The sequence below is a fragment of the Cyanistes caeruleus genome, chromosome 28 (assembly GCF_971803275.1).
Source record: "Cyanistes caeruleus chromosome 28, bCyaCae1.hap1.1, whole genome shotgun sequence".
NCBI classification, from domain to species: Eukaryota; Metazoa; Chordata; class Aves; order Passeriformes; family Paridae; genus Cyanistes; species Cyanistes caeruleus.
Window position 1 is genome coordinate 70,665 of NC_141728.1, and position 25,142 is coordinate 95,806.

Sequence of the window (25,142 nt, forward strand, 5' to 3'; positions counted from 1 at the left end):
GATAATTCCTGGGAAATCGGGGAGAAATCCCGGGAAAATTCCCGGGAAATGGCGGGAAAACTGGGGAGGGTCTGGAATCGGGACAAACCCCCCCCCCCCAAATCAGGGGTTACCCCCCCAAATTAAGCCCCACCCCCCCCAACCCGGGGCACCCCCAAATTGAGGCGCGCCCCCCCCCCAGTGAGCGATCCCCCTCCCCAAATTAATTAATAGCGACCCCAAATTAATTAATAGCGACCCCAAATTAACACCGAACCCCCCCCACCCCGAATTGCGGCCCCCCTCCCCAATTAGGGGTTCATGACATCACCCCGCCCCCGCTGTTTTTGGGGGGGGGTCCCCGGGTTTATTTTGGGGGGGGGTTCCCCCTCCGGAGCCTCCCGCGGCCGGCGGTGTCCCCCATGACGTCACGTCTGGTTGCCATGGCAACCCCCGGGGCCGGGGGGGGGAGGGGTGACCTTGAAACGGGAGGGGCGGGGTCGCTTTGAACTCTCCGCCGATTTTGCATCTCATTTGCATATCCCGCCCCATCTCTCTTTTTTTTTCCCCGCGCGACGCGAGCGCCCCCCAGCGGCGGGAAGCGGGAATTTCCAATTTTTGGGGTTTTTTCTTTTTTGGGAATTCCTGAGGAATTTTTTTGGGACTCGGTCGTAAAATTCCGGGTGGGTTTTTATTGGGGGGGTTTTGGGAGGGGGGGAGGGGAAGGGGGAGGGGGGAGGGGCGCGATGACGTCACACCCCCGCCAAAAAAGAAAAAAAAACCTCGAATAAACGGGGGGGAAAAAAACTTAAAAATTAAAAAAAACCCAAAAAACAAAACATTCCAAACTCCTCCCGCACCCCCCGACCGCCCCCTCCCCAAAATTCCCCCTCCGCCCCTCCCCCACACATCCCCAAATTAAAGAGAAATTATTAATTATAATTAATTAATTAATTCCTAAGAGAACGCCCCTCCCCCCCGCCGCTTCCCCCCCCCCCCCCCCCACTCTCCCCCACCCGGTCTGGGACCCCCCCCTCCCCCTCCCCCCTACCTGGTGCCCCCTCCCCAAATTTAGAGGGGTCTCCCCCCCCCTTTAAATTTTGGGGGGGGGGAGGGGGAGGGGCAGAGGAGGGGAGGGGTCTCCTCACCCCTCCCCCACCCTCTCCCCTCCCCTCCCCCGGGAAGGCACAGCGCAATTTTGGGGGAGGGGGCGTCAAATTTGAAAGGGGGGGGGGGGGGGAGGGACCGTAAATCCGGGTGGGGGAGGGGAGAGGGGGGGATGATGATGATGATGATGATGATGGTGGGGGAGGGGCGGGGAGGGGTCTTCACCCCATCTCCCCCCCCCCAAATTCCTGCCGTACGCACGGCGTACAAAGCGTGGGGGTGGGGGGGGGGGAGGGGTCACTCCGGCGGCCTCGACCCCCCCTCCCCCGGCGGGGGGAGGGGCTGGGGGGTGGCGGGTGGGGCCGCCCCTCCCCCTCCTGAGGAGGGGGCGGGTGGGGGAGGGGCGGCTCGCAGCGCTTGGATGCGGCGGCACTCGGGGCAGACCCGCACGTGCGTGCAGGGGGGGGGAGGGGCGGCGACCCCCGCCCCCTCCTGGTGGGCCCCTCCCCCACCCCCCGAGTAGAGTTTCCCGTTGCTGAAGCGCATCAGGGCGGGGGGGGGAGGGGCGGCGGGGACCCCCGGGCGGGATTTGGGGAGGGGGCGGCGGCGGCGGCGGGGGCGGGGGCGGCGGCTGCAGGACACGGCCCGGCGCAGCTCCCGCAGCATCTCCGAGCACAGGGAAATCTGGGAAGGGAATTCGGGGGAAATTCCCGAGGTTTTGGGGTCTCTCGGGACCTCCTCCCACACACCTCAAAAGGGGGAGGGGTTTGGGGGAGGAATGTTCTGGAGTGGGTGGGATGGAGGGAGGAACAAACTCAGCTGGGAGCCCCAAACATCTCCGGGACCCCCCCTCAAATCCCTCCAGGACCCCCTGGTTCCCTTTGAGTCCCCTCCTCTTCTGGGACCTCCCCCATTCCACAGAGACCCCTCCCCAAAACCTCCAAATCCCTCAGCCTCCCCCACCCCAAATTCCCCCCCAAAACCCCAAAACCCCCCCAAAACTCTTCCCCCCACCCCAAAAACCCCAAAACCCCCCCAAAACTCTTCCCCCCACCCCAAATTTCCCCCCCAAGCCCCCCCAGCCCCCTCCCCACCTCCTCGGTCTCGGCCGAGCGCCGCGTGGACCACACGAACTCCATGACGGCCACCAGGATGGCCACGACCAGGCCACAAACCAGCACCACGAAGATGCCACCAATGTTCTCCATGCCCAGCCCTGGGGGACACGGGGGGGACATGGGGGGGGGACATCGGCATGACCCAACTCGGCTTGGTCAACTCAACCCAACTCAACCCAACTCAACCCAACTCAACCCAACTCAACTTGACTTGGTCAGCTCAACCCAACCCAACCCAACCCAGCCCAACTGAACCCAACTGAACTCAACCAACCCAACTCAACCCAACTCAACTTGATCAACCCAACTGAACTCAACTCAACTTGGCTTGGTCAACCCAACCCAACTCAACCCAACTCAACTTGACTTGGTCAGCTCAACCCAACCCAACTCAACCCAACTCAACTCGGTCAACCCAACCCAACTCAACCCAACTCAACTTGGTCAGCTCAACCCAACCCAACTCAACCAGCCCCAACCCAACCCAACCCAACCCAACCCAACCAACCCAAACCAACTCAACCCAACTCAACTCAACCCAACCCAACTCAACCAAACTCAACTCAGTCAACCAAACCCAACCCAACCCAACTTGGCCCAACCCAACCCAACTCAACCCAACCCAACTCAACCCAACCAACTCAACCCAACCCAACCCAACTCAACTCAACCCAACCCAACCCAACCCAACCCAACTCAACTCAACCCAACTTGACTTGGTCAACTCAACCCAACCCAACTCAACTCAACCCAACCAACTCAACCCAACCCAACCAACCCAACCCAACTCGACCCAAGCCAGCCCAACCCAACCCACCCCACCTCACCCCACTCTCCTCTTCGTCCCCCCACCTTTGGCGCGGTGATCCTCCTCCTTGGGGCAGTGCCCCCCTTCCCACCACTTCCTCTTGAGGATCTCCAGCCGGTTGTTCTCCTGCAGCTGCAGGATGGCCAACGTGATCTCATCGCGGAACGGCGACCCTGCCGGAGGGGGGGCACGAGGGACACGACACCGGGGAGGTCCCACCTGCTTTCCCGGGAGGGGCGGGAACCCCACCCCGGCCCCGCCCCCCCACCCCCGGCCCGGCCGGCGCCCCGCGGTACCCAGCGGCATGCCGATGCCGTAGCCCTTGGTGTCCAGCAGCCCCCCGATCTGCGTCAGGTTGCAGTTGTGGCGCCGGTGGTACTCGTTCATGGTGGACTCCAGCAGGAAGGCGTACTTGGAGTTGAGGACGCGCGCGATGCCCTCCTCGGTGCTCTTGACGAAGACGCTGGGCTGCTTGGAGTGCATGTAGTTCCACATCCGCTGGTACGTCTGGTAGCGCGAGTTCTGCCGGGGGCGGCGGGGGGAGACGGGCTTGGGGAGGTCGGTGGGGGCTGGGGGGGCGGGGGCGAGGTGGGTTGGGTTGATTGATTGGGTTGATTGATTGGGTTGGGTTGATTGATTGGGTTGGGTTGATTGATTGGGTTGGGTTGATTGGGTTGGGTTGGGTTGGCCCAGTTGGGTGATTGATTGCGTTGATAGATTGTTTGATTGGTTGGGTTGATAGATTGGGTTGGGTTGATTGGATTGATTGATTGGTTGGGTTGATTGATTGGGTTGGGTTGGATTGATTGATTGGGTTGGGTTGGGTTGATTGGTTGGGTTGAGTTGATTGATTGAGTTGGGTTGGGTTGGATTGGTTGATTGATTGATTAATTGGGTTGATTGATCGGGTTGGGTTGGGTTGGCCCAGTTGGGTTGATTGATTGGTTGGGTTGATTGACTGGTTTGATTGGACTGATGGGGTTGAATAATTGATCGGGTTGAATGACTGATGGATTGATCATGCCGATTGATCGATCGATTGCCTCAATCCCATCGATCGATAGACGCGGCGCCGGCCCTGACCTGGAAGAAGGTCATGGTGGAGCCGGCGTGGATGGTGCCGTACTCGATGTTGGTTTGGTCGGCGAGGTCGTCGGCCGATTCCACCGGCACCTCCATGCGCTGCACGGTCAGGAACGCCGCCAGGTTGGCCGTGTACGACGAGATGATGATGAGGGTGAAGGCCCACCTGGGGAGGGGGAGGGGTCATGGATGAGGAGGGGGAGAGACCCCAGACCCACCCCCAAAAAAAATCCGGGAGCGGAACGGCCCCGAAATCGCCGTGAAAAATCAAAATATCCGTAAAAAATGGCCCAAAATTGGCTTTAAAAATGAAAAATCCCACAAAGTTCAACCCAAATTCCACAGAAATCACCCCAAACCTGTCACCCAACACCCCCCAAACCCCCCCAGGTGCTGATCAGACCCCGCTGACGCAGCGTGTGCAGCCCCAAACCCCCCCTCAAACCCCCTCAAACCCCCTCAAATCCCCCCCAAATCCCCCCAGATCCCCCCCAGGCACCGACCAGACCCCGCTGACGCAGGGCGTGGAGCCCCAAATCCCCCCCAAACCCCTCAAACCCCCCTCAAATCCCCTCAAACCCCCCCAAATCCCCCCCAAACCCCTCCCAGACCCCCCAAAATCCCCCCAGGCACCGACCAGACCCCGCTGACGCAGCGCGTGGACAGGGCGCGGGGCAGAACCTCGGCCCCCTGCTGCAGGAAGCCGCCCACCGGGAACCAGAGGCTGTTGCCCAGCGTGTACTGGTTCTCCAGCAGCCCCGGCCGCTCCCGCAGGCACGGGTGGGGGTTGTACCACTCGTACGGGCTCAGCCTGGGGGCGTGGGGAGGGTCAGAGGGGGGGATACTGCCCCAGACCGCTCTGGGGTCACCTCAAACCCATCTGGGGTCACCTGAAACCATCTGGGGTCACCTGAAACCATCTGGGGTCACCAAAACCTCATTGGGGTCACTCAAACCTCTTTGGGGTCACCTCAAACCCATCTGGGGTCACCTAAACCCATCTGAGGTCACCTCAAACTCATCTGGGGTCACCTAAACCTCTTTGGGGTCACCTCAAACCCATCTGGGGTCACCAAAACACATCTGGGGTCACTCAAACCTCTTTGGGGTCACCTCAAACTCATCTGGGGTCACCTGAAACCATCTGGGGCCACCTGAAACCATCTGGGGTCACCTCAAACCCATCTGGGGTCACCAAAACCTCATTGGGGTCACTCAAACCTCTTTGGGGTCACCTCAAACTCATCTGGGGTCACCAAAACACATCTGGGGTCACCTGAAACTCATCTGGGGTCATCCTAAACCTGTCTGGGACCACCCCAAACCCTCTGGGACCACCCCAAACCCACCCAGGACCACCCCAAACCCTCTGGGACCACTCCAAACCCTCAGGGACCACCCCAAACCCCTCTGGGGCCACCCCGGGCCTCACCTGGCGGCCAGGAAGAGCACGCAGCTGACGGCCAGGTAGGCGAGGAGCATGAAGAGCCACACGGCCGGAGAGAAGGGGTCTAGGAAGGAGAAATACCCCGGCTTGCGGCCCTGGGGGGACGCGGTGTGAGACCCCCGAAACCGCCCCCGGAACCACCTCAAAACTGACCCCAAAGCGCCCCCCGAAAACGGCCCCGGATCCAGCCCGAAAGCGCCCAGAGAGCGCCGCGAAAACGCCCCGAAACAACCCCAAATAACCCAAAACCACCACAAAATGACCCCAAAACTACCCCAAACAACCCAAAACAACACAAAACCACCCCAAATAACCCCAAATAGCCCAAAAACACCCCAAACCACCCCAAAACTGCCCCAAACACCCCCAAACCCACCCCAAAGCCCCCCAGACCCCAAACCCAGACCCCAGAGCCCAAACCCAGACCCCAAACCCAGACCCCAAACCCAGACCCCAAACCCAGACCCCAGAGCCCAGAGCTGCCCCGTACCATGTGCACGCGGTACAGGATGCTGATGCCCAGGGTCATGAAGGGTTTGGACCCCAAACCCTGACCCCAAACCCAGACCCCAGAGCCCAAACCCAGACCCCAGACCCCAAACCCCAGACCCCAGACCCCAAACCCAGACCCCAAACCCAGAGCCCAGAGCTGCCCCGTACCATGTGCACGCGGTACAGGATGCTGATGCCCAGGGTCATGAAGGGTTTGGAGAAGTCGATCACCTTCTCCCGCTCGGCCGTGATGGTGAAGGCGGCCACGGCCAGATCGGCTTTCTAGGGTGGGGGGACACCCCAAAACCCCGGGGTCAGACCGGGTCCCAACCCCAGAAAAATCCCCCTTTGCGCCCCCCAAAAACCCCCCGGGGTCGAGGGTTTGATTGGGGGGTGGGGCTCAGGAAGGGTTTGGGGTTCCTGAAGGGTCTGGGGTCTCTTTTGGGGTTTGGGGTCTCTTTTGGGGTTTGGGGTCATTTCCCCAATGGTTTTCCTGACGACCTGGGGCGTTCCCGAATGGGATTTTCCCAATGGGATTTTCCCCTCGGGATTTCCCTGCAGGAATTTCCCCTCAGGATTTCCCTGTAGGATTTCCCTGTAGGAATTTCCCTGTAGGATTTTCCTCTCGGGGTTTCCCCTCAGGATTTTCCCCTCAGGATTTCCCTGTAGGATTTCCCTGCAGGATTTTCCCCTCGGGATTTTCCCCTCGGGATTTTCCCCTCGGGCTCTCCCGGGGTCCCCCCGGGCCGTACCCTGTTGATGAGCTCCCCCACCATCCCGGTCCAGGAGCCGTTGGGCTCGGGGGCCCCGTAGAGCCCGTCCTCCACCAGCTTGATGTGGAAGCGGAACTTGAGCAGCGCCGCCAGCTCCCGCAGCATGTCCACGCAAAACCCCTCGTAGCGCTCGGGGCCGCCCGCGCCGCCCACCCGCATCACGTACGGGTTCTCCTGGGGTGGACACCGCAGCGGTCAGTGGGGTCAGTGGGGTCAGGGGTCAGTGGGGACAAACCCGTGGGGAATCGACGGGAGATCAACGGAGACCCCGATGGGAACCGGCCCCTCCCAGTTCATCCCAGTTCATCCCAAACACCTCCCAGTCCCTCCCAGTCCCTCCCAGTCCCTCCCAGTCCATCCCAGTCCGTCCCAGTCCATCCCAGTCCATCCCAGTCCATCCCAGTCCGTCCCAGTCCCTCCCAGTCCGTCCCAGTCCCTCCCAGTCCGTCCCAGTCCATCCCAGTCCCTCCCAGTCCGTCCCAGTCCATCCCAGTCCCTCCCAGTCCCTCCCAGTCCGTCCCAGTCCGTCCCAGTGCTGACCAGTATGGTGGTGATGATGAGGGTTTTGTTGGCCAGGCTGTCCGAGGCGTTCAGGGCCAGCGTGGCCTCGTCCATGGCCAGCGTCCGGTTGGAGAACCACACCCCCACCTGGGGGCGGGGCCAAGGGGGGCGGGGTCACTGGGGGTCACTGGGGGTCACTCGGGGTCACACAGGGGTCACTCAGGGTCACTCAATGTCACTCAGGGTCATTCAGGGTCACTCAGGGTCACTGGGGGTCACTCAGGGGTCACTCAGGGGTCACTCAGGTCACACAGGGGTCACTCAGGGGTCACTCAGGCCCCACCTCCCGGTGTCCATCCCGGCCCTTCTCCAGGACCCTCAGGCTGTAATTGGTTCGCTGCCCTTTGCTGTTGAACTCCACGCGCCCGGTCAGCCCGTCGTACTCCACCTGGAACGTCCCAAAATCCGCCCAAAATCCGCCCAAAATCTGCCCAAAATCAGCCCAAAATCCGCCCAAAATCCACCCAAAATCTGCCCAAAATCCGCCCAAAATCTGCCCAAAATCCACCCAAAAATCTGCTCCAAAATCCACCCAAAAATCTGCTCCAAAATCCACCCAAAAATCTGCTCCAAAATCTGCCCCAAATCCGCCCAAAATCCACCCAAAAATCTGCCCAAAATCAGCCCAAAATCTGCCCAAAATCCACCCAAAATCCGCCCAAAAATCTGCTCCAAAATCCACCCAAAATCCACCCAAAATCCACCCCAAAATTCACCAAAAAACTTCATTTTCCCCCCAAATTTTTCGTGATTCCCCCAGGTTTTTGCCCCCTGATTCTTCCACAATTCCAGACGGGATTTTTGGGGCAATTTCGGGGGGATTTGGGGAAGATTTGGGGGGATTTTTGGGGCGATTTTGGGTGGGATTTCAGGGGGATTTTGGGGGGGATTTTTGGGGCGATTTCAGGTGATTTTTGGGGCGATTTTGGGGCGGATTCGGGCGGGGTTTGGGGCCCCCCTCACCATCCGGAGGTAATTCATCAGGCTGGTGCCGTGGGGCCAGATCCCGGGGGCGGCGCAGGCCAGGGGGCGCCCCCCGATCTCCTGGCTCCGGTTCAGCTCCCGCACGGCGCCCACCACCACGTGCACGGCGTCGAAGAGCAGCGCCGCCGACAGCTGCGGGACGCGGGGGGGGGGCTCTTTTGGGGTCCCCCATGAAGTTTCGGGGTCCCCTCGGAGCCCAAATCCCCACCCCAGAAACCCCCAAGAAATTTGGGTTCTCCAGGACGGCGGATTTCCCATTTTTTTTGTCTTTTTTTTTCCCCCCACAAAAAAGGTCCCCCCCAGGGACCCCAAATCCACCCCAAATTCCTCCCCCAAATCAGCCCCAGGACCCCAAATCCACCCGAAATCCTCCCTGGAACCCCAAATCCACCCCAAAATCCACCCCAGGACCCCAAATCCACCCCAAAATCCACCCTGGAACCCCAAATCACCCCAAAATCCACCCCAGGACCCCAAATCCACCCCAAAATCCACCCTGGAACCCCAAATTACCCCAAAATCCACCCCAGGACCCCAAATCCACCTGAAACCCTCCCTGGAACCCCAAATCCCCCCCAAAATCCCTCCCCAGACCAGATTTTCGTGTTTCTCCCCCATTTCTGGGCCGTTTTCCTCGGGGTTTTTTGGGTTTTCCCCCAAATTCCCGGACCCCCCCGGATTTTTGGGGTGGTTTTTTTGTTTTTTGGGGTTTTTTGGGGTTTTTTGGGGGGTTTTTTTGGGTTTTTTGGGGGTTTTGGGGGGTTTTTTTGGGTTTTTTGGGGTGTTTTTTTTGGTTTTTGGGGGGGTTTTGGGGTTTTTTTGGGGTGCTTTTTTGTTTTTTGGGGTTTTTTGGGGTTTTTTGGGTCTCACCGCAGGGCCAGGGTAGGGCCCGAGCTCGCAGCTCTCGCGCCAGGACATGTTGAGGCTCCGCACGAACTCGGGGTAGAAGCGGTGGCTCGTGTTGAACATGGAGAAGCCCAGGACGGTGGCCGGAGCGGCCGGCAGAGCGTCCAGCCGGAGCAGCGGGAAGTCCTGGGGTCAGTTGGGGTCATTTGGGGTCAGTTTGGGGTCATTTAGGGTCATTTGGGGTCAGTTTGGGGTCGTTCAGGGTGGTCTGGGGTCATTACAAGCAGTGGGTGGTCAAGGGGTCAGTGTGGTCACTGTGGCCGGAGCGGCCGGCAGAGCGTCCAGCCAGAGCAGCAGGGAGTCCTGGGGTCATTCGGGGTCAGTTTGGGGTCACCCAGGGGTCACTCAGGGGTCACTCAGGGGTCACTCAGGGGTCACTCAGGGGTCACTCTCACCATGGTGGTCAGGATGTATTTGTAGAACGTCGATGTCATCCCCAGCTCCGAGGCCTGGGGGGCAGCAGGGAGGGTCTGAACCCCCCCGAATCCTCCCCAAAATCATCCCAAAATCCCCAAAATCATCCCAAAATCATCCCAAAAATCCTCCCCAAAATCCCATAAATCCCCCAAATCCCCAAAACCTCCCCAAAAATCCCCTCAAATTCCCCAAAACCCACAAAATCCTCAGAAACCGCCACAAAACCCCCCAAAAAAGTACCTGAAACCTCCTGAAATCGGAAATCCCCCGAAACCACCCCAAAACCTCCTGAAATCCCCCAAAATCCCCCAAAATCCCCCAAATTCTCCCCAAAACCCCCCGGACCTTGGCGAGCACCAGCCCGGCGGTGGCGGCGCTGCCGTCGATGATGATGGTGGGAACTTTGGAAACCGCCCCAAAACCGCCTGAAATCGCCCGAAACCGCCCCAAAACCACCCCAAAACCTCCTGAAATCCCCCAAATCCCCCAAATTTCCCCCAAAATCTCCCGGACCTTGGCGAGCACCAGCCCGGCGGTGGCGGCGCTGCCGTCGATGATGATGGTGGGAACTTTGTCGTCGCGGATCTCCTTGAGCAGCGGCGTCGGGTCCTGCTCGGCGTCCAGGACGCGCACGGAGAGCGACTCGCGGGAGATGAGGAACTGCCGCACCAGCTCCTCCAGCCGCAGCAGGCCTGGGGGCGGCAGCGCAGCCCGGATCGCAAAATTGGACCCGAAATTGGACCCAAAATCCGGCCCAAAACAGGACTCAAGGTCCCAAAATTGGACCCAAAATCATCCCCAAAAATGGACTCAAGGTCCCAAAATTGGACCCAAAATTGGACCCAAAACTGGACCCAAAATCATCCCCAAAAATGGACTCAAGGTCCCAGAATTGGACCCAAAATTGGACCCAAAATCATCCCCAAAAATGGACTCAAGGTCCCAGAATTGGACCCAAAATTGGACCCAAAATCATCCCCAAAAATGGACTCAAGGTCCCAGAATTAAACCCAAAATCCAGCCCAAAATTGGACCCAAAATCATCCCCAAAAATGGACTCAAGGTCCCAAAATTGGACCCAAAATCCAGCCCAAAATCGGCCCCGGGGTACCGGAATCGGACCCAAAATTGGACCTGAAATCCGGCCCCAAACTGGACTCAAGGTCCCAAAATTGGACCCAAAATTGGACCCAAAGCTGGACTCAAGGTCCCAAAATTGGACCCAAAGTTGGACCCGAAATCGGCCCTGGAGTCCCTAAATTGGACCCAAAGTCCCAAAATTGGACCCAAAATTGGACCCAAAAATCCCCAAAAAACCCCCAATAAAATCCCCAAAAATCCCCAATAAAATAAAAAAAAATCCCAATAAAACCCCAATAAAATCCCCAAAAAAACCCAATAAAATCCCCAAAAAACCCCAATAAAACCCCAATAAAATCCCAAAAACCCCAATAAAATCCCCAGAAGTCCCCAATAAAACCCCCCAAAAACCCCAATAAAATCCCCAAAAAACCCAATAAAATCCCCCCAAAAATAAAAAAAAAATTTAAAAAAATCCCCAATAAAATCCCAAAAAACCCCAATAAAATCCCAAAAATCCCAATAAACCCCCCCGCCCCCCCCGCGCCCCCCAGGACCCCTCCCCGGGTCTCACACTCGGGCCGAGCGCAGATGAGGGAGGCGGGGGGGGCGCGGAGGCTGCGCAGGAGCCCCCCCAGGGCCAGGCTGACGTCCTCGTTGCTGGGGTACAGGCTGAGCGCCGCCAGGCGCAGCAGGGGGGGCCGGGGGGCGTCCTCGGGGCCCACGCGGATGTGGGGGATCTGGGGGGGCAGGGAAGGGGGTTTGGGGGGGTCTGGGGGGGTCTGGGGGGGATCTGGGGGGTCTGGGGGGGCAGGGTGGGGTCAGGGGGCTCCTGGGGCGGGGGTTTGGGGTGGTCTGGGGGGGCAGGGAAGGGAGTTTGGGGGGTCTGGGGGGTTTGGGGGCAGTTTAAGGGGTTTGGGGGGGTCTCGGGGGGTCTGGGGGGGCACAGGGGGCGGTTTGGGGGGTCTGGGGGGCACGGGGGGGGGGTTTGGGGGGGCATGGGGGCGTCATTTGGGTCTGGGGCTCTGGGCTCACTCAGGGCTGGGGAGGAGATTTTGGTCTGGGGGGGTCCCGGGGGGGATTTTGGGGTGATTTTTGGGGTTTTGGGGGTCCCGGGGGGATTTTGGGTGTGATTTTTGGGGTTTTGGGGGTCCCGAGGGTGATTTTGGGGTGATTTTTGAGGTTTTTGGGGTCCCTCACCTCCTTCTCACCGCAGATGTGGCTGACGGTGGCCGCGGCTGCCGGGCTGGCGGCCGGACCCAGCACCGAGACCACCCCCTTGGGCAGGATCTGACACACTGGGGAATTGGGGAGGGGGCGTCACGGCCACCCCCGGACCCCCCCGAACCCCAAATCCCCGAAATTCCCCCAAAATTCCCCTGAAATTCCACCCAAATCCACCCAAACTCCACCCAAATCCCCCCCAGACCCCTCTAGAACCCCCAAAAGTGCCCCAGACCCCCCCAAACCCCCCCAGACCCCCCCAAAACCCCCTCAAATCCCCCAAATCCCCCTGGAATCCCCCCAAACCTCCCCAAATCCCCCCAAACCCCCCAAATCCCCCCCAGCCCCCCCCAGTCCCGTACTGGTGTCGGTGGTCTCGTACTGGATCCCCAAATCCCCCAGACCCCCCCCAAAACCCCCCTCAAATCCCTCCAAATCCCCCTGGAATCCCCCCAAACCTCCCCAAATCCCCCCTCAAAGCCCCCCCAGACCCCCCAAACTCCCCCAAATCCCCCCCAAACCTCCCCAAACCCCCCCAGCGCCCCCCCAAATCCCCCCCCAGTCCGTACTGGTGTCGGTGGTCTCGTACTGGTTGTCCCGGGCCAGCTCGAACACGTCCACCTCCAGGCGGGCGGGGGTCGCGGCCCCCCCCGGGCCATTGACGCGCTCCCGGGCCAGCGCCAGCGCCAGGCGCTCCCCCCGCCCGCAGCCCCCCGCTCGTCCAGGATGGCGGCTGCGGGTGGGGAGGGGTCCCGGGGGGTCAGGACCCCCCCCAAAAAAAACGCGGGGGTGAAACTTCCTCCCCCCCCCCCCCGGAAAAAAATCGCTCGGGAATCCCCCCCCGAAAATCGGGCAAAAATCAGGCAAAAATCACCCAAAAATCAGCCAAATCCCCCCCAAAAATCACCCAAAAATCACCCAAAAATAACCCAAAAATCACCCAAAACCCCCCCCAAAAATCAGCCAAAAAATCGGCCCAAAATCACCCAAAAATCACCCAAAAATCACCCAAACCCCCCCCAAAATCATCCAAAAAATCACCCAAACCTCCCAAAAATCACCCAAAAATCATCCAAAAATCACCCAAAACCTCCCCAAAAATCACCCAAAAATCATTCAAAAATCACCCCAAAATCATCCAGAAATCACCCAAAACCTCCCCAAAAATCACCCAAAAATCACCCAAAAATCATTCAAAAATCACCCAAAATCACCCAAAATCACCCAAATCCCCCCAGAGGTGAAAAAATCCACTCAAAAAACGCCCCCAGACCCAAAAAATCCCATCCCTGACCCCCCGTGACCCCCCCGTGACCCCTCCGTGACCCGTGACCCCCCCCAGCCCCTCCCCCACTCCCCCATTTGGGGTCCCCCTGACCCCCCCCAGCCCCTCCCCCCGCCCCCCGCCCCTCCCCCGCCCCCCGCCCCTCCCCCACTCACCCATGCGCAGCGCGGGGGGCCCGGGGGGGCGGGGGGGGGTCCCCGGGGGGCGGCGGCCGCCAGGAGCAGCAGCAGCAGCGCGGGGGGGGCGGGGGGGCGGCATCGCCCCCTCCTCATCTGGGGGGGTGGGGGAGGGGCTCCGGCCGCGGCCACGCCGCCTGAGGCCCCTCCCCCCCACCCCCCCCAAAAAAATAATGGGGGGGGGGAGGGGGAGGGGAAGGGTTAATTGAGTGATTAATGGGAAATTACGGCGGGAATAATCCCAAATTAATCCAGAAATTAATCCCGAAATTAATCCCGAATTGACCCCGAATTGACCCCCAAATTAATCCCAAAATGAACCAAAATTGACCCCAAACAACCCCAACTGATCCCAAAATAACCCCAAATTAAACCCGAATTTACCCCAATTAAACCCGAATTAATCCCAAATTAAACCCCAAATTGACCCCAAAATGACCCCAAATTAATCCTGAAATGAACCAAAATCAACCCCGAATTAATCCCAAAATAAACAAAATTAACCCTATATTGACCCCAAATTGACTCAAAATGAACCCCAAATTAACCCTAAAATAACCCAAAATTGACCCAAAAAAACCCCGGGACCCTCCCCAAAATAACCCCAAAATTCCCCAAAATTAACCCAAAATTAACCCAAAATTAACCCAAAATTAATCCCGAAATAAACCAAAATTAATCCAAAATTGACCCAAAATTAACCCAAAATTAACCCAAAATTAACCCAAAATTAATCCAAAATAACCCAAAATTAATCCAAAATAACCCCAAAATTCCCCCAAATTAACCCAAAATTAACACAAAATTCCCCAAAATTGACCCAAAATTAACCCAAAAAACCCTCGGGACCCCTCCCCAAATTCCCCCAAATTCCCCCCAAAATAACCCAAAAATAAACCCGGATTTTGGCGGGGGGGTCCCGGGGATATTTTGGGTTTATTTTGGGTTTATTTTGGGGTTATTTTGGGGTTATTTTGGGTTTATTTTGGGGTTATTTTGGGTTTATTTTGGGTTTATTTTGGGGAGGGTCCCGGGGATATTTTGGGTTTATTTTGGGTTTATTTTGGGTTTATTTTGGGGTTATTTTGGGTTTATTTTGGGTTTATTTTGGGTTTATTTTGCGTTTATTTTGGGGTTTATTTGGGGGGGGTCCCGGGGTTATTTTGGGGGGGGGGTCCCGGGGTTATTTTAGGCTCTCCCCCCCCCCCCCCCCCTCCCCTTCATCCCGGTTTTGGGGCCGTTTCCCGGGATTTTGGGGGTGCCGGGATTGGGGGGAGGGGTCGCGGGTGTTGGGGGAGGGGTCCCGGTGCCGGGGGGGGGTCCCGGGGGGGTCCCCCCGCCCCATTTCCGAGGCTCGGGAAGCGTTGCCAGGCAACGGCCGCGGCTCCAAGGATGCTGCGGTTGCCTGGCAACGGCGGGGGGGGAGGGGGGAAGGGGCGCCCCTCCCCCACCCGCCCGCCCTTCCCCCCCCCCCCCGGAGCCGCCCCCGCGACCCCCCCCCAAAAATCCCCCCCCCCAAGGCCTCGCCCCTCCCCCACCCCCCGGACCCTTCTGGGGGTCCCAAAAATCCCCGGGGGGGCCCAAAATGGGGGGGGGAGGGGATCGGAACCGGGATCGGAACCGGGAATTGATCCGGGATCGGGATCGGGACCGGGAATTGGATCGGGACCGGGATCGGGACCGGGAATTGATCCGGGATCAGGATCGGAACCGGGATCGGGAATTGGATCGGAACCGGGACCGGGAATTGATCCGGGATCGGGATCGGGATCGGAACCGGGAATTGATCCGGGATCGGGATCGGAACCGGGAATTGGATCGGGACCGGGATCGGGATCGGAACCGGGACCGGGAATTGGACCGGGACCGGGAATTGATCCGGGATCGGGACCGGGACCGGGACCGGGAATTGGATCGGAACCGGAACCGGGATCGGGAATTGGATCGGGACCGGGACCGGGAATTGATCCGGGATCGGGACCGGGACCGGGACCGGGAATTGGATCGGAACCGGAACCGGGAATTGAGCCGGGATCGGGATCGGAACCGGGAATTGGATCGGGACCGGGAATTGGACCGGGATCGGGAATTGGATCGGGACCGGGAATTGATCCGGGATCGGGACCGGGAATTGGATCGGGACCGGGATCGGGAATTGATCCGGGATCGGGATCGGAACCGGGAATGGGATCGGGAATCAGAACCGGAACCGGGAACGGGATCGGGATCAGAATCAGAACGGGGATGGGAACCGGGAATGGATCCGGGAATGGGATCGGAACCGGGAATCAGAACCGGGAATGGAGCCGGGATCGGAACCGGGACCGGGATAGGGATCGGGACTGGGGATGGAGGAACCGGGACCGGGATTGGATCGGGGATCGATACCGGGAGCGAGGATGGAACCGGGACCGGGAACCGGGGATGGAGCGCGGGGGCGGCACCGAGAGCGGGCCCGGGGGCGGCTCCGGTACCGGGATCGGGGCTGGATCCCGGTACCGGATCGGGGCTGGATCCCGGTACCGGGGCTGGATCCCGGTTCCGGAGGGGCCGATCCCGATCCCAAATCCCGGTACCGGAGGGGGGGTGGGGGCGTTCGAACGAAGCCGCATCCCGGTCCCCCCACCCCCTCCCAAAATCCCGGCCCCAAAATTCCCGTTTTTCCCCCCCAAATTCCCGTTTTTCCCCCCAAAATCCCGGTTTTTCCCCCCAAAATTCCCGTTTTTCCCCCCAAAATCCCGGGTTTTCCCCCCAAAATAATTCCCGGTTTTGCCCCCCAAAATCCCGGCGCCCCCCCCGAATTCCCGGTGCCCCCCGAATTCCCGGCGCCCCCCCGGTACTCACGAGGCCGCGCGGCCGCCGCAGCCCCCCGGCCCGGGGGGGGGGGGGGGGGATGGATGGAATAGGGGGTGGGGGGGGGGATGGGGGGGGAATTGGGGGGGGAGGGGCGGGCGGGGGGAGGGGGGGGGAGGGGGGGGCCCGTTCGGCGTCTCGTGCGCCCGGAGCGGCGGCGGGGGGGGGAGGGGGGGACCGAGGGGGGGGCGGGGGGGGCAGGGCCCGGGGCCCCCCCGGTCTCGCTGCTCGCGGCTCCGACGGCGGCGAGGGGAGGAGGGGGGGGGGATGGGGGGGGGATGGGGGGGGGATGGGGGGGGCCGATCCCGGGGCCCCCCCCCCCCGGGAAAAGGGGGGAGGGGGGGGTTGGAAGATGGGGACCCCCCCAGAGCCCCCCCCCGCCCCCCCCCCGGGGTGGTTCGGGCCGGGGGGATTTTGGGGGGGGGGGATCCCCTCCCCCGCCCCCCCCCTCCCCCCACCACGCTCAGCGTGGGAGCGCCCGGGGGGGCGGGGCTTGGAGGGGGCAGCCAATGAGAGGCGTTGGGCGTGGCCGGAGCGGAGAAGCCAATGGGTAAAGAGGGGGCGGGGCCACACGCGACTCCCGTGATTGACAGCGGAGGGTGTGGCCAAACCGCGGTGATTGACAGCTGAGGGCGTGGCCAAATCGCGGCGATTGACAGCTGAGGGCGTGGCCAAACAGCGGTGATTGACAGCTGAAGGCGTGGCCAAACGGCGGTGATTGACAGCTGAGGGCGTGGCCAAACCGCGGTGATTGACAGCTGAGGGCATGGGCAAACCGCGATGATTGACGGCTGTGGGCGTGGCCAGCCCCACCCCCCGCCGCGGCCCCTCCCCCTCTCAAACACAATTTTGGGTTCGTTTCTTTCATTTTTTTTTTTAATAATTTTGGAACGAGACAAAGCCACGCCCCCCACGGCCCCTCCCCCACCCCTCCCCCTCCCAAATCGGGGCGTTGAGCCCCCCCCCAAAAAAATGGGGGGAGGGGGGGACACGACAGGAAGAGCCCGGGAACGTCCTGGGAGGGAATTTGGGGTGGGGGGGTCCCGAAATTGGGGTGGGGGGAGGTCACGTGGGCGGGGCCGGGTCCCAGCCCCCAAATCTGGGGGAGCTCAGGGGGGTCCCGCGGGCTGAGCCCCCCCTGGAGAGGCCGGGGGGTCCCCGGGGGGATCCGGGCCCAACTCGGGGGGCTCCGGCTCCGTGGGGAGGGGGGTCCCGGGGGGCTGGGGGTCCCCGGGGGGGGCTGGGACCATCCCGGGGGCCTGGGGGTCCCCTGGGATGATCCCGGGGGTCTCTCCGGGGGTCTGGGGGTCCAAAATCCCGGCCGGGGTCTCCTCGGGGCCCGGGGGTCTCGAGTCCCCTGCCGGCGTCTCCTTGGAAGGTTCTGGAATCGCCGCCGGGCTCTCCCCGTGGGCCGGAGACCCCGAGCCCACCCCGAGGGGCTCCTTGGGGGGCTCCAGGACCTCGGCCAGGCTCTGCCCGGGGCTCTGGGACCCCGAGCCCACCAGCAGAACCTCCCCCGAGCCCACCCCGAGGGGCTCCTGGGGGACCCCGACCCCCGAGCCCACCCCGAGGGGCTCCTGGGGGACCCCGACCCCCGAGCCCACCCCGAGGGGCTCCCCATGGACTGAAGCCCCCTGCCCCACCACCAGAACCTCGCTGGAAGCTCCTGAGCCCACCCCGAGGGTCTCCGGGGGGATCTCGGACCCCGAGCCCACCACCAGAACCTGACTGGGGGACCCCGAGCCCACCCCGAGGGGCTCCTGGGGGACCCCAACCCCTGATCCCACCACCAGAACCTCCCCTGAGCCCACCCCGAGGGGCTCCCCATGGACCGAAGCCCCCTGCCCCACCACCAGAACCTCCCCCGGGGACCCCGAGCCCACCCCGAGGGTCTCCTGGGGGGTCTCGGACCCCAATCCCACCACCAGAACCTCACTGGAAGCTCCTGAGCCCCTTCCAAGGCTCTCCTGGGGGGTCTCGGATCCCGAGCCCACCACCAGAACCTCCCCCGAGCCCACCCCGAGGGGCTCCTGGGGGACCCCAACCCCTGATCCCACCACCAGAACCTCCCCTGAAGACCCCGATCCCACCCCACTGATCTCGGACCCCGAGCCCACCACCAGAACCTCCCCAGGGGACCCCGAGCCCACCCCGAGGGTCTCCTGGGGGGTCTCGGACCCCGATCCCACCACCAGAACCTCGCTGGAAGCTCCTGAGCCCACCCCGAGGGGCTCCTGGGGGACCCCAACCCCTGATCCCACCCCATGGATCTCAGACCCCGATCCCACCCCATGGACTGAGGACCCCGAGCCCACCCCGAGGGTCTCCTGGGGGACCCCAACCCCTGATCCCACCACCACAACCTCCCCTGAGCCCACCCCGAGGGTCTCCCCATGGACCGAAGCCCCCTGCCCCACCACCAGAACCTCGCTGGAAGCTCCAGCTCCCACCCCATGGACCCCATGGACCCCATGGACCCCTGCCCCATGGACTGAGGACCCCGAGCCCACCCCGAGGGTCTCCTGGGGGGTCTCAGACCCCAATCCCACCACCAGAACCTCATTGGAAGCTCCTGAGCCCAGCCCATGGACCCCATGGACCCCCGCCCCATGGGCCCCACGGACCCCTCCCCCTCCGCCCTCCCCCTCCCCCTGCGCCCCGCCCTTCCCCCGGTGCACCTTGCGGTGCTTCCAGAGGTTGGAGAAGGAGCGGTAGGCCTTGCCGCACTCCTGGCAGCCGTAGGGCCGCTCCCCAGTGTGGATGCGCCGGTGCTCGGCCAGCCGCACGGCGATGGCGAAGCTCTTGCCGCACTCCTGGCAGCGGAAGGGCCGCTCGCCCGTGTGCAGCCGCCGGTGGTCCTTGAGGTGCGTGGACTGCCGGAAGGCCTTGCCGCACTCGGGGCAGGGGTAGGGCCGCTCGCCGGTGTGGATGCGCCGGTGCACCTGCAGCGACGTCTCGGTGCTGAACAGCTTCTTGCACTCGCCGCACTCCAGCTTCTTGGCGCCGCGCCGCGCCGCCCGCGGGGGCTCCTCCGCTTTTCCTCCTTCCTCCCCCTCCTCCTCCTCGCCGCCGCCGCCGCCGTGCGTCCGCTCGTGCTGCCGCAGCCTGGCCGCCGTCCCCGCCTTCTTCCCGCAGACGCCGCACTCGAACCTCCAGCCGGCCTTGCCGCAGCGGTGCTCCCGCAGCGCGGCCGCCCCGGCGAAGGCGGCGCCGCAGCCCTGGCAGCGCTGGGGCTGCCGGCCGGCGTGGCCCAGCAGGTGCACGTCCAGCAGGCGCCGCAGCAGGAAGCTCTTGCCGCACTGCGGGCACTTGTAGGGGTACTCGCCGGTGTGGTGGGCGCGGTGCAGCAGCAGCCGGTGCGGGCGGTGGAAGCGCAGCCCGCACTCGGCGCAGCGGTGGGGGAAGCGCCGCAGGTGCACCTGCAGGTGCTGGCGCAGCGTGGAGTTCTGGGCGAAGCGCTTGTGGCACTCGGGGCACTCGTGGGGCCGCTCGCCCGTGTGCGTCAGGTGGTGCCGCAGCAGGTTGGCCTGCGAGTTGAAGCTCTTGCCGCACTCGCGGCAGGGGAAGGGCCGCTCGCCCGTGTGCGTCCGGGCGTGGTTGCGCAGGTGCGACGACTTCTTGAACATCTTGCCGCAGGCGCCGCAGCGGTGCCGCCGCTCCAGCCGGTGCACGAAGCGCCGGTGCCGCGCCAGCGCCGCCGCGCTGGGGAAGGCTTTGGGGCACATCCCGCACTCCAGCGGCGGCTCCGGCCGCGGCGGCTCGGGCTCCGGCGGCTCCGGCAGCGGCAGCGCGCCGGGCGCGGCGTGGGAGCGGCGGTGGTAGAGGAACTTGGTCATGCTGGCGAAGGCCTTGCCGCAGTCGCAGCGGTGCAGCGGCTCGGCGCCGTGCGAGCGCCGGTGCGCCAGCAGCGCCGCCTCGGTGTCCAGCGCCGAGCCGCAGTCCAGGCACAGGAAGAGCGAGTCGCCGGCGTGGCCGGCGCGGTGCCGGCGCAGCTCGGCGGGGTCCGGCAGCACCCGCGAGCACAGCGGGCACTGGAAGGCGCCCAGGCTGTGGCAGCGCAGGTGGGCGCGCAGCGAGCGCGCCGAGGGCAGCAGCTCCCGGCACTGCTGGCAGCGCAGCTCCGGCGGCGCCGGCGGCGGCGGCGCGGCGGGCGCCGGCTGGGCGGGGCAGGGCGCCAGGTGCGTGGATTGGTGCTCCAGGAAGTCCTTGGGGCTCTGGAAGAGCTGCAGGCACTCGCCGCACTCGTAGAGGAGGAGCTGCACGGCGTCGCCGGCCGGCTCGGCGCCGTCGCCGCCGTCCTCGGGTTTGCGGTAGGAGTGGTCCAGGTCGACGCGCGGCGGGCGCGGCGCGGCGCGGTGGCCCTGCCGGTGCGCCAGCCACAGCTCCTGGCTCTGGAAGAGCGCGCGGCACTCGGGGCACTCGAAGTGGATGCCGGCGGTGCCGGCGGCGGCGCCGGGCGCGGCGCGGGGCGGCTCCAGCAGCTTGAGGTGCAGCTCCTGGTGCTCCAGCAGCTGTCCCGGCGTCACCAGCAGCGCGCCGCACTCCAGGCACTGGAACTGGCTGGGGGGCTCCAGCTCCGGGGGGACGCCCAGCAGCTCCAGGGGAGGGGGCGGGGGGCTGCACCGCGCCGCCGGCGCTGCCGGTGCCGGCGCCGCCGGGGGCTGCAGGTGCTGCTGGTGGTGCAGCAGAGCCTCCTCCAGCGAGGGGGAGAGGTGGGAGCACTCGGAGCAGACGTAGCGGTGCTCCACCAGCAGCAGGGTCTCCTCGGGGAGGGACATCTGGGGGGGAAATGGGGGGAAAATGGGGGAAAATGGGAAAAAATGGGGGGAAATGGGGAAAAATTGGGGGGAAATGGGGAAAAAAATGGGAAAAATGGGGGTAGAGAGGGGAAAATGGGGGTAGAGAGGGGAAAATGGGAAAAACGGGGAGAAAATGAGGTGAAACAGGGAAAAAATGGGTTTAGAGAGAAGGGAAATGGGAAATGGGGAAAAAAGGGGAGAAAATGGGGTTAGGGAGGGGGAAATGGGGGAAAAAAGGGGAGAAATGGAGAAAAACGGGGAAAAAGGGGAGAAAATTGGGGGAAATTGGGGGGAAATGGGGGAAAAACGGGGGGAGGAAAAATGAGGAGGAAAAGGGGAAAAAAAAATGGGGAGGGAAACGAGAATTGAGGGAAGGGGGAGGGGAAATGGGGGGGCAGCAACGACCCCACCCCCAAAACCCCCTCAGGATCCGCCCAACCCCCACCCGGGACCCCCAAAAATCCTCCGGGACCCCTCAAACCACCCCGGACCCCCCCGGAAACCCCAAAATCCCCCAAAATCCTCCCAAAACCCCCCCGGGACCCCTCAAACCACCCCGGACCCCTCCCGGAAACCCCAAATTCCCCCATATTTCCCCCAAAAGCCCCCCGGGACCCCCAAAACGCCCCCGGCCCCTCCCCCCCTTTCACCTCCGGCCTCTCTGGCGCTCGCGCTCGCGAGGCCCCGCCCCGTCCGCCGGCACACCCCAACAAGCCGCGTTCTGATTGGACCTCCCGTTCGGCGCGCGGACCAATCAGAGCGCCGCGCCCGCCGCGCTTCTGTGATGACGTCAGAGAGTGCGCGAGCGTTCCGCCATGTTGGGAACGGGAGGAACCAACGCGGCGCTGGAAGCGGGGGGGGAGCGGGAGGTACCAAAAGGGGGAATTTTTTGGGGGGGAAATGGGATTTTGGGGGGAGGGGAGAGCGGACTGAACCAACCGAGGGCTGGCGGGGGTGGAAACCACGAGATTTGGGGAGGAGGGGCGGGGTTTGAGGCGGTTCGGAACGTACCAAGGGCTCCACATGGGGGGGTTGGACCGTACCAAAAGGACTCGAGGGGGGAAATGGGCGGTACCAAAAGGAGGAGATTTTGAGGGGGGGTCTGGGATGTACCAAGAAGGTTTGGGGGGGATCCGGATCATCCCAAAAGGGGATTTGGGGGTGGGGGGAGTGGGATGTACCAATTTTTGGAGGGGGTTGGGCTGTTCCAAAGAGGTCTGGGGGGCGTTTGGGCTGTTTCAAAGGGGTTTTGGGGGGGATTGGGTCGTTCCAAAGTTGTTTTGGGGGGTTTGGGCTGTTCCAAAGGAGTTTACGGGGGGGTTGGGCTGTTCCAAAGAGGTTTGCGAGGGGGTTGGGCTGTTCCAAATGGGTTTTTGGGGGGGTTGGACTGTTCCAAAGGGGTTTACGGGGGGGTTGGGCTGTTCCAAATGGGTTTTTGGGGGGGTTGGGCTGTTCCAAAGGGGTTTACGGGGGGGTTGGGCTGTTCCAAAGAGGTTTTTGGGGGGGTTGGGGCTGTTCCAAATGGGTTTGGGGGGGGGTTGGACCGTACCAAAGGGGTTTGGAGGGGTCTGGGCTGTACCAAGGGAGCAGCGGGGGTGCCCGGACGGTCCCATTGAGCGGCCGGACGCGGGGGGAGGAGGGGGAGCTGCGTACAGACATTTTTTCGTTTTTATTGTTCCCGCGTCCGACGGAGGAGCGGCCGGAAAAGGCGGAAAAACGGGAAAACGAAACGAAACGACCCCAAAACGACGAAAAAAAGACCAAAAAAAAAAGAAATATCGAAAAAAAAACAAAACCTGAACGAAATCGGGACCGAAATCCCCCCAAAAAACTGAAACCCCACAACAACGAACGAGGGGGCGGGGCCAAGGGAAGGGGCGTGGCCGTTTGAGGTTAAAGGGGTGTGGCCACGAGGGCGGGGAAGGGGCGGGGCCATAAACGACCATTTAAGGGCAAAGGGGCGGGGCCACATCAAAGGGTTGAAGAGGGTGTGGCCAATAAAGGGGCGTGGATTGGGGCAGGTGGGCGGGGCCAAGGCGTCAAAAATAGACCCGGTGGGGGAGGGGCTGAAATAGAAATTCCCTTTTTTTTTTTCATTTTCTTCCTTTTTGTTTTGGTTTTTTTTTTGTGATTTTTTTCGCCCTTTTCCGTTTTTTTTCTCGGTTTTTTATTTTTTGGTTTCGGTTTTAATTTTATTTTTTTTGGTCAGTTTTGGGGCTGGTTTTTTTTTTGGTTTTTGGTTGGTTTTTTGGGTTTTCTTTCCTTTTTTGAGGTTTTATTTTTTTCTTCGTTTTTCTTCGTTTTTCCCTTTTTTTTTTTTTTTAGATTTTCGCTCTTTTTTTTGTTTTTTATTTTTTTGTCGGTTTTGGAAATTTTTTTTTTTGTTTTATTTTTTATTTTGGTTTTATTTCTTTCAGTTTTTTTTTTTTTTTATTTTATTTTTTTTTGTGTTTTTTGGTTTTTTTTTTTTTTGTTTTCTGAACCGATTTTGGGTCGGTCCCGGTACAAAACGGGGGAGGGGGGGAGGGGGCGGGGCTTGGGGGTGGGGGAGGGGCGGCGGGGGTGGGGGAGGGGACGTCTTTGGCTTCTCGCCGCCCCCCAGGGACACGTGACGGGGGGTGGGGGAGGGGGAGGGGGAGGGGAGCACAAACCCGGGGGGGGAGGGGATTCAAGCCACCCCTCCCCCACCCAGACCCCCCCCCCCCAAAAATGGGGAAAAATCCCCCAAAAAAGGGGAGGGGGCTCCAAATGAGGAGAAAATCCCCCCAAAAACAAAGGGGGGGGCTGGGGAATCCCCTCCCCCCCCAAAAAATATATTTGGGACCCCCAAAAAAAGGGAGACCCAAATTAAGGGGGGGGAACCCCCCCCAAAAAAATGGGGACCCCCCCCTTTTATTGGAGACCCCCAAAAAACGGAGAGGACCCAAAACTGGGGAAACTCCCCCCAAAAATCCGGGTGGGGGAGGGGTGGGGGGCACAGACGGGGACCGGGGGGGGCACCCCGGGATTTGGGGGTGCCCCGAGAACGGGGGGAGGGGGGGGAACCCCCCCAAAAGCCCCCCCGAGGTGCGGGGGGGGCTCTTTGGTTGTCTCTGAGGTATTTCTGTCCGGGGGGGCGTGGTCAGGGGGGGCCCCGCCCCCTCCCCAGGCCCTCTTTGGCTGCAGGATGGGGGTGGGGGGAGGGGATGCGCTGTGGGGGAGGTGACGTCATAGGGGCTTGGCGTGACGTCACAGGGGACGGCAAGGGCGTGGGGTCACCAAGGCCACCGTGACCACCATGGCCACCAAGGCCACTGTGACCACCATGGCCACCAAGGCCACCGTCATGGCCACCGACGCCACGATGATGAGCAGGGCCACCGTGGCCACCGTGGCCACCGGGAGAATGGCCAAGACTAATGGTGGTGGCCACCAAGGCCATGGACACCACGGTGATGACCATGGCCACCACGAGCACCGTGACTACTGTGGCCACCAAGGCCACCATGACCATGGCCACCATGACCATGATCATCATGGCCACCATCACCACGACCACCATGGCCGTGGCCAACCAAAGCCACCATGACCATGACCACGGTCACCATGACCATCATGGCCACCATGACCGTGGCCATGGTCAACTAAGGCCACCAAGGCCACCATGACCACAACCACCATGGCCATGGCCAACCAAGGCCATCATGGCCACCATGACCATGACCACAGCCACCATGACCACCAATGCTACCGTGACCATGGCCATGACCACCATGACCATGACCACCATGATCATCATGGCTACCATGACCATGGCCATGACTACTGTGGCCAACCAAGGCCACCAAGACCATGACCATCATGGCCACCATGACCATGGCCATGGCCACCATGACCACCATGACCATGGCCATGGTCAACCAAGGTCATCAAGGCCACCATGACCATCATGGCCACCATGACCATGACCATGGCCACCATGACCACCAATGCCTCCGTGACCATGGCCATGGCCAACAAAAGCCACCATGACCATCATGGCCACCATGACCATGACCACTGTGGCTACCA

At 61.8% G+C, this 25,142-nt stretch overlaps 2 protein-coding genes across 2 annotated transcripts; both read right to left on the reverse strand.

Annotated features, from left to right (window-relative positions):
- Positions 1-1,370: 1,370 nt before the first annotated feature.
- Positions 1,371-17,061, reverse strand: GRIK5 (glutamate ionotropic receptor kainate type subunit 5). The gene is made up of 20 exons (XM_086864848.1): positions 16,752-17,061; positions 13,420-13,531; positions 12,549-12,712; positions 11,956-12,053; positions 11,330-11,495; positions 10,189-10,367; positions 9,654-9,707; positions 9,223-9,384; positions 8,332-8,484; positions 7,652-7,756; positions 7,348-7,455; positions 6,787-6,981; positions 6,203-6,316; positions 5,528-5,637; positions 4,733-4,906; positions 4,096-4,261; positions 3,309-3,534; positions 3,057-3,185; positions 2,181-2,302; positions 1,371-1,770 (listed from the first exon to the last, which is right to left on the reverse strand). The coding sequence occupies exons 1-20, from the start codon at positions 17,059-17,061 to the stop codon at positions 1,384-1,386; spliced, it is 3,234 nt and encodes a 1,077-aa protein (XP_086720974.1). The 3' UTR covers positions 1,371-1,383.
- A 341-nt stretch (positions 17,062-17,402) lies between these two features.
- ZNF574 (zinc finger protein 574) lies at positions 17,403-21,784 on the reverse strand. Its single transcript, XM_086864849.1, has 2 exons — positions 21,743-21,784; positions 17,403-21,071 (listed from the first exon to the last, which is right to left on the reverse strand). Exon 2 carries the CDS (start codon positions 21,069-21,071, stop codon positions 17,403-17,405), a length of 3,669 nt encoding a protein of 1,222 aa, XP_086720975.1. The 5' UTR covers positions 21,743-21,784.
- Between the last annotated feature and the right edge of the window lie 3,358 nt (positions 21,785-25,142).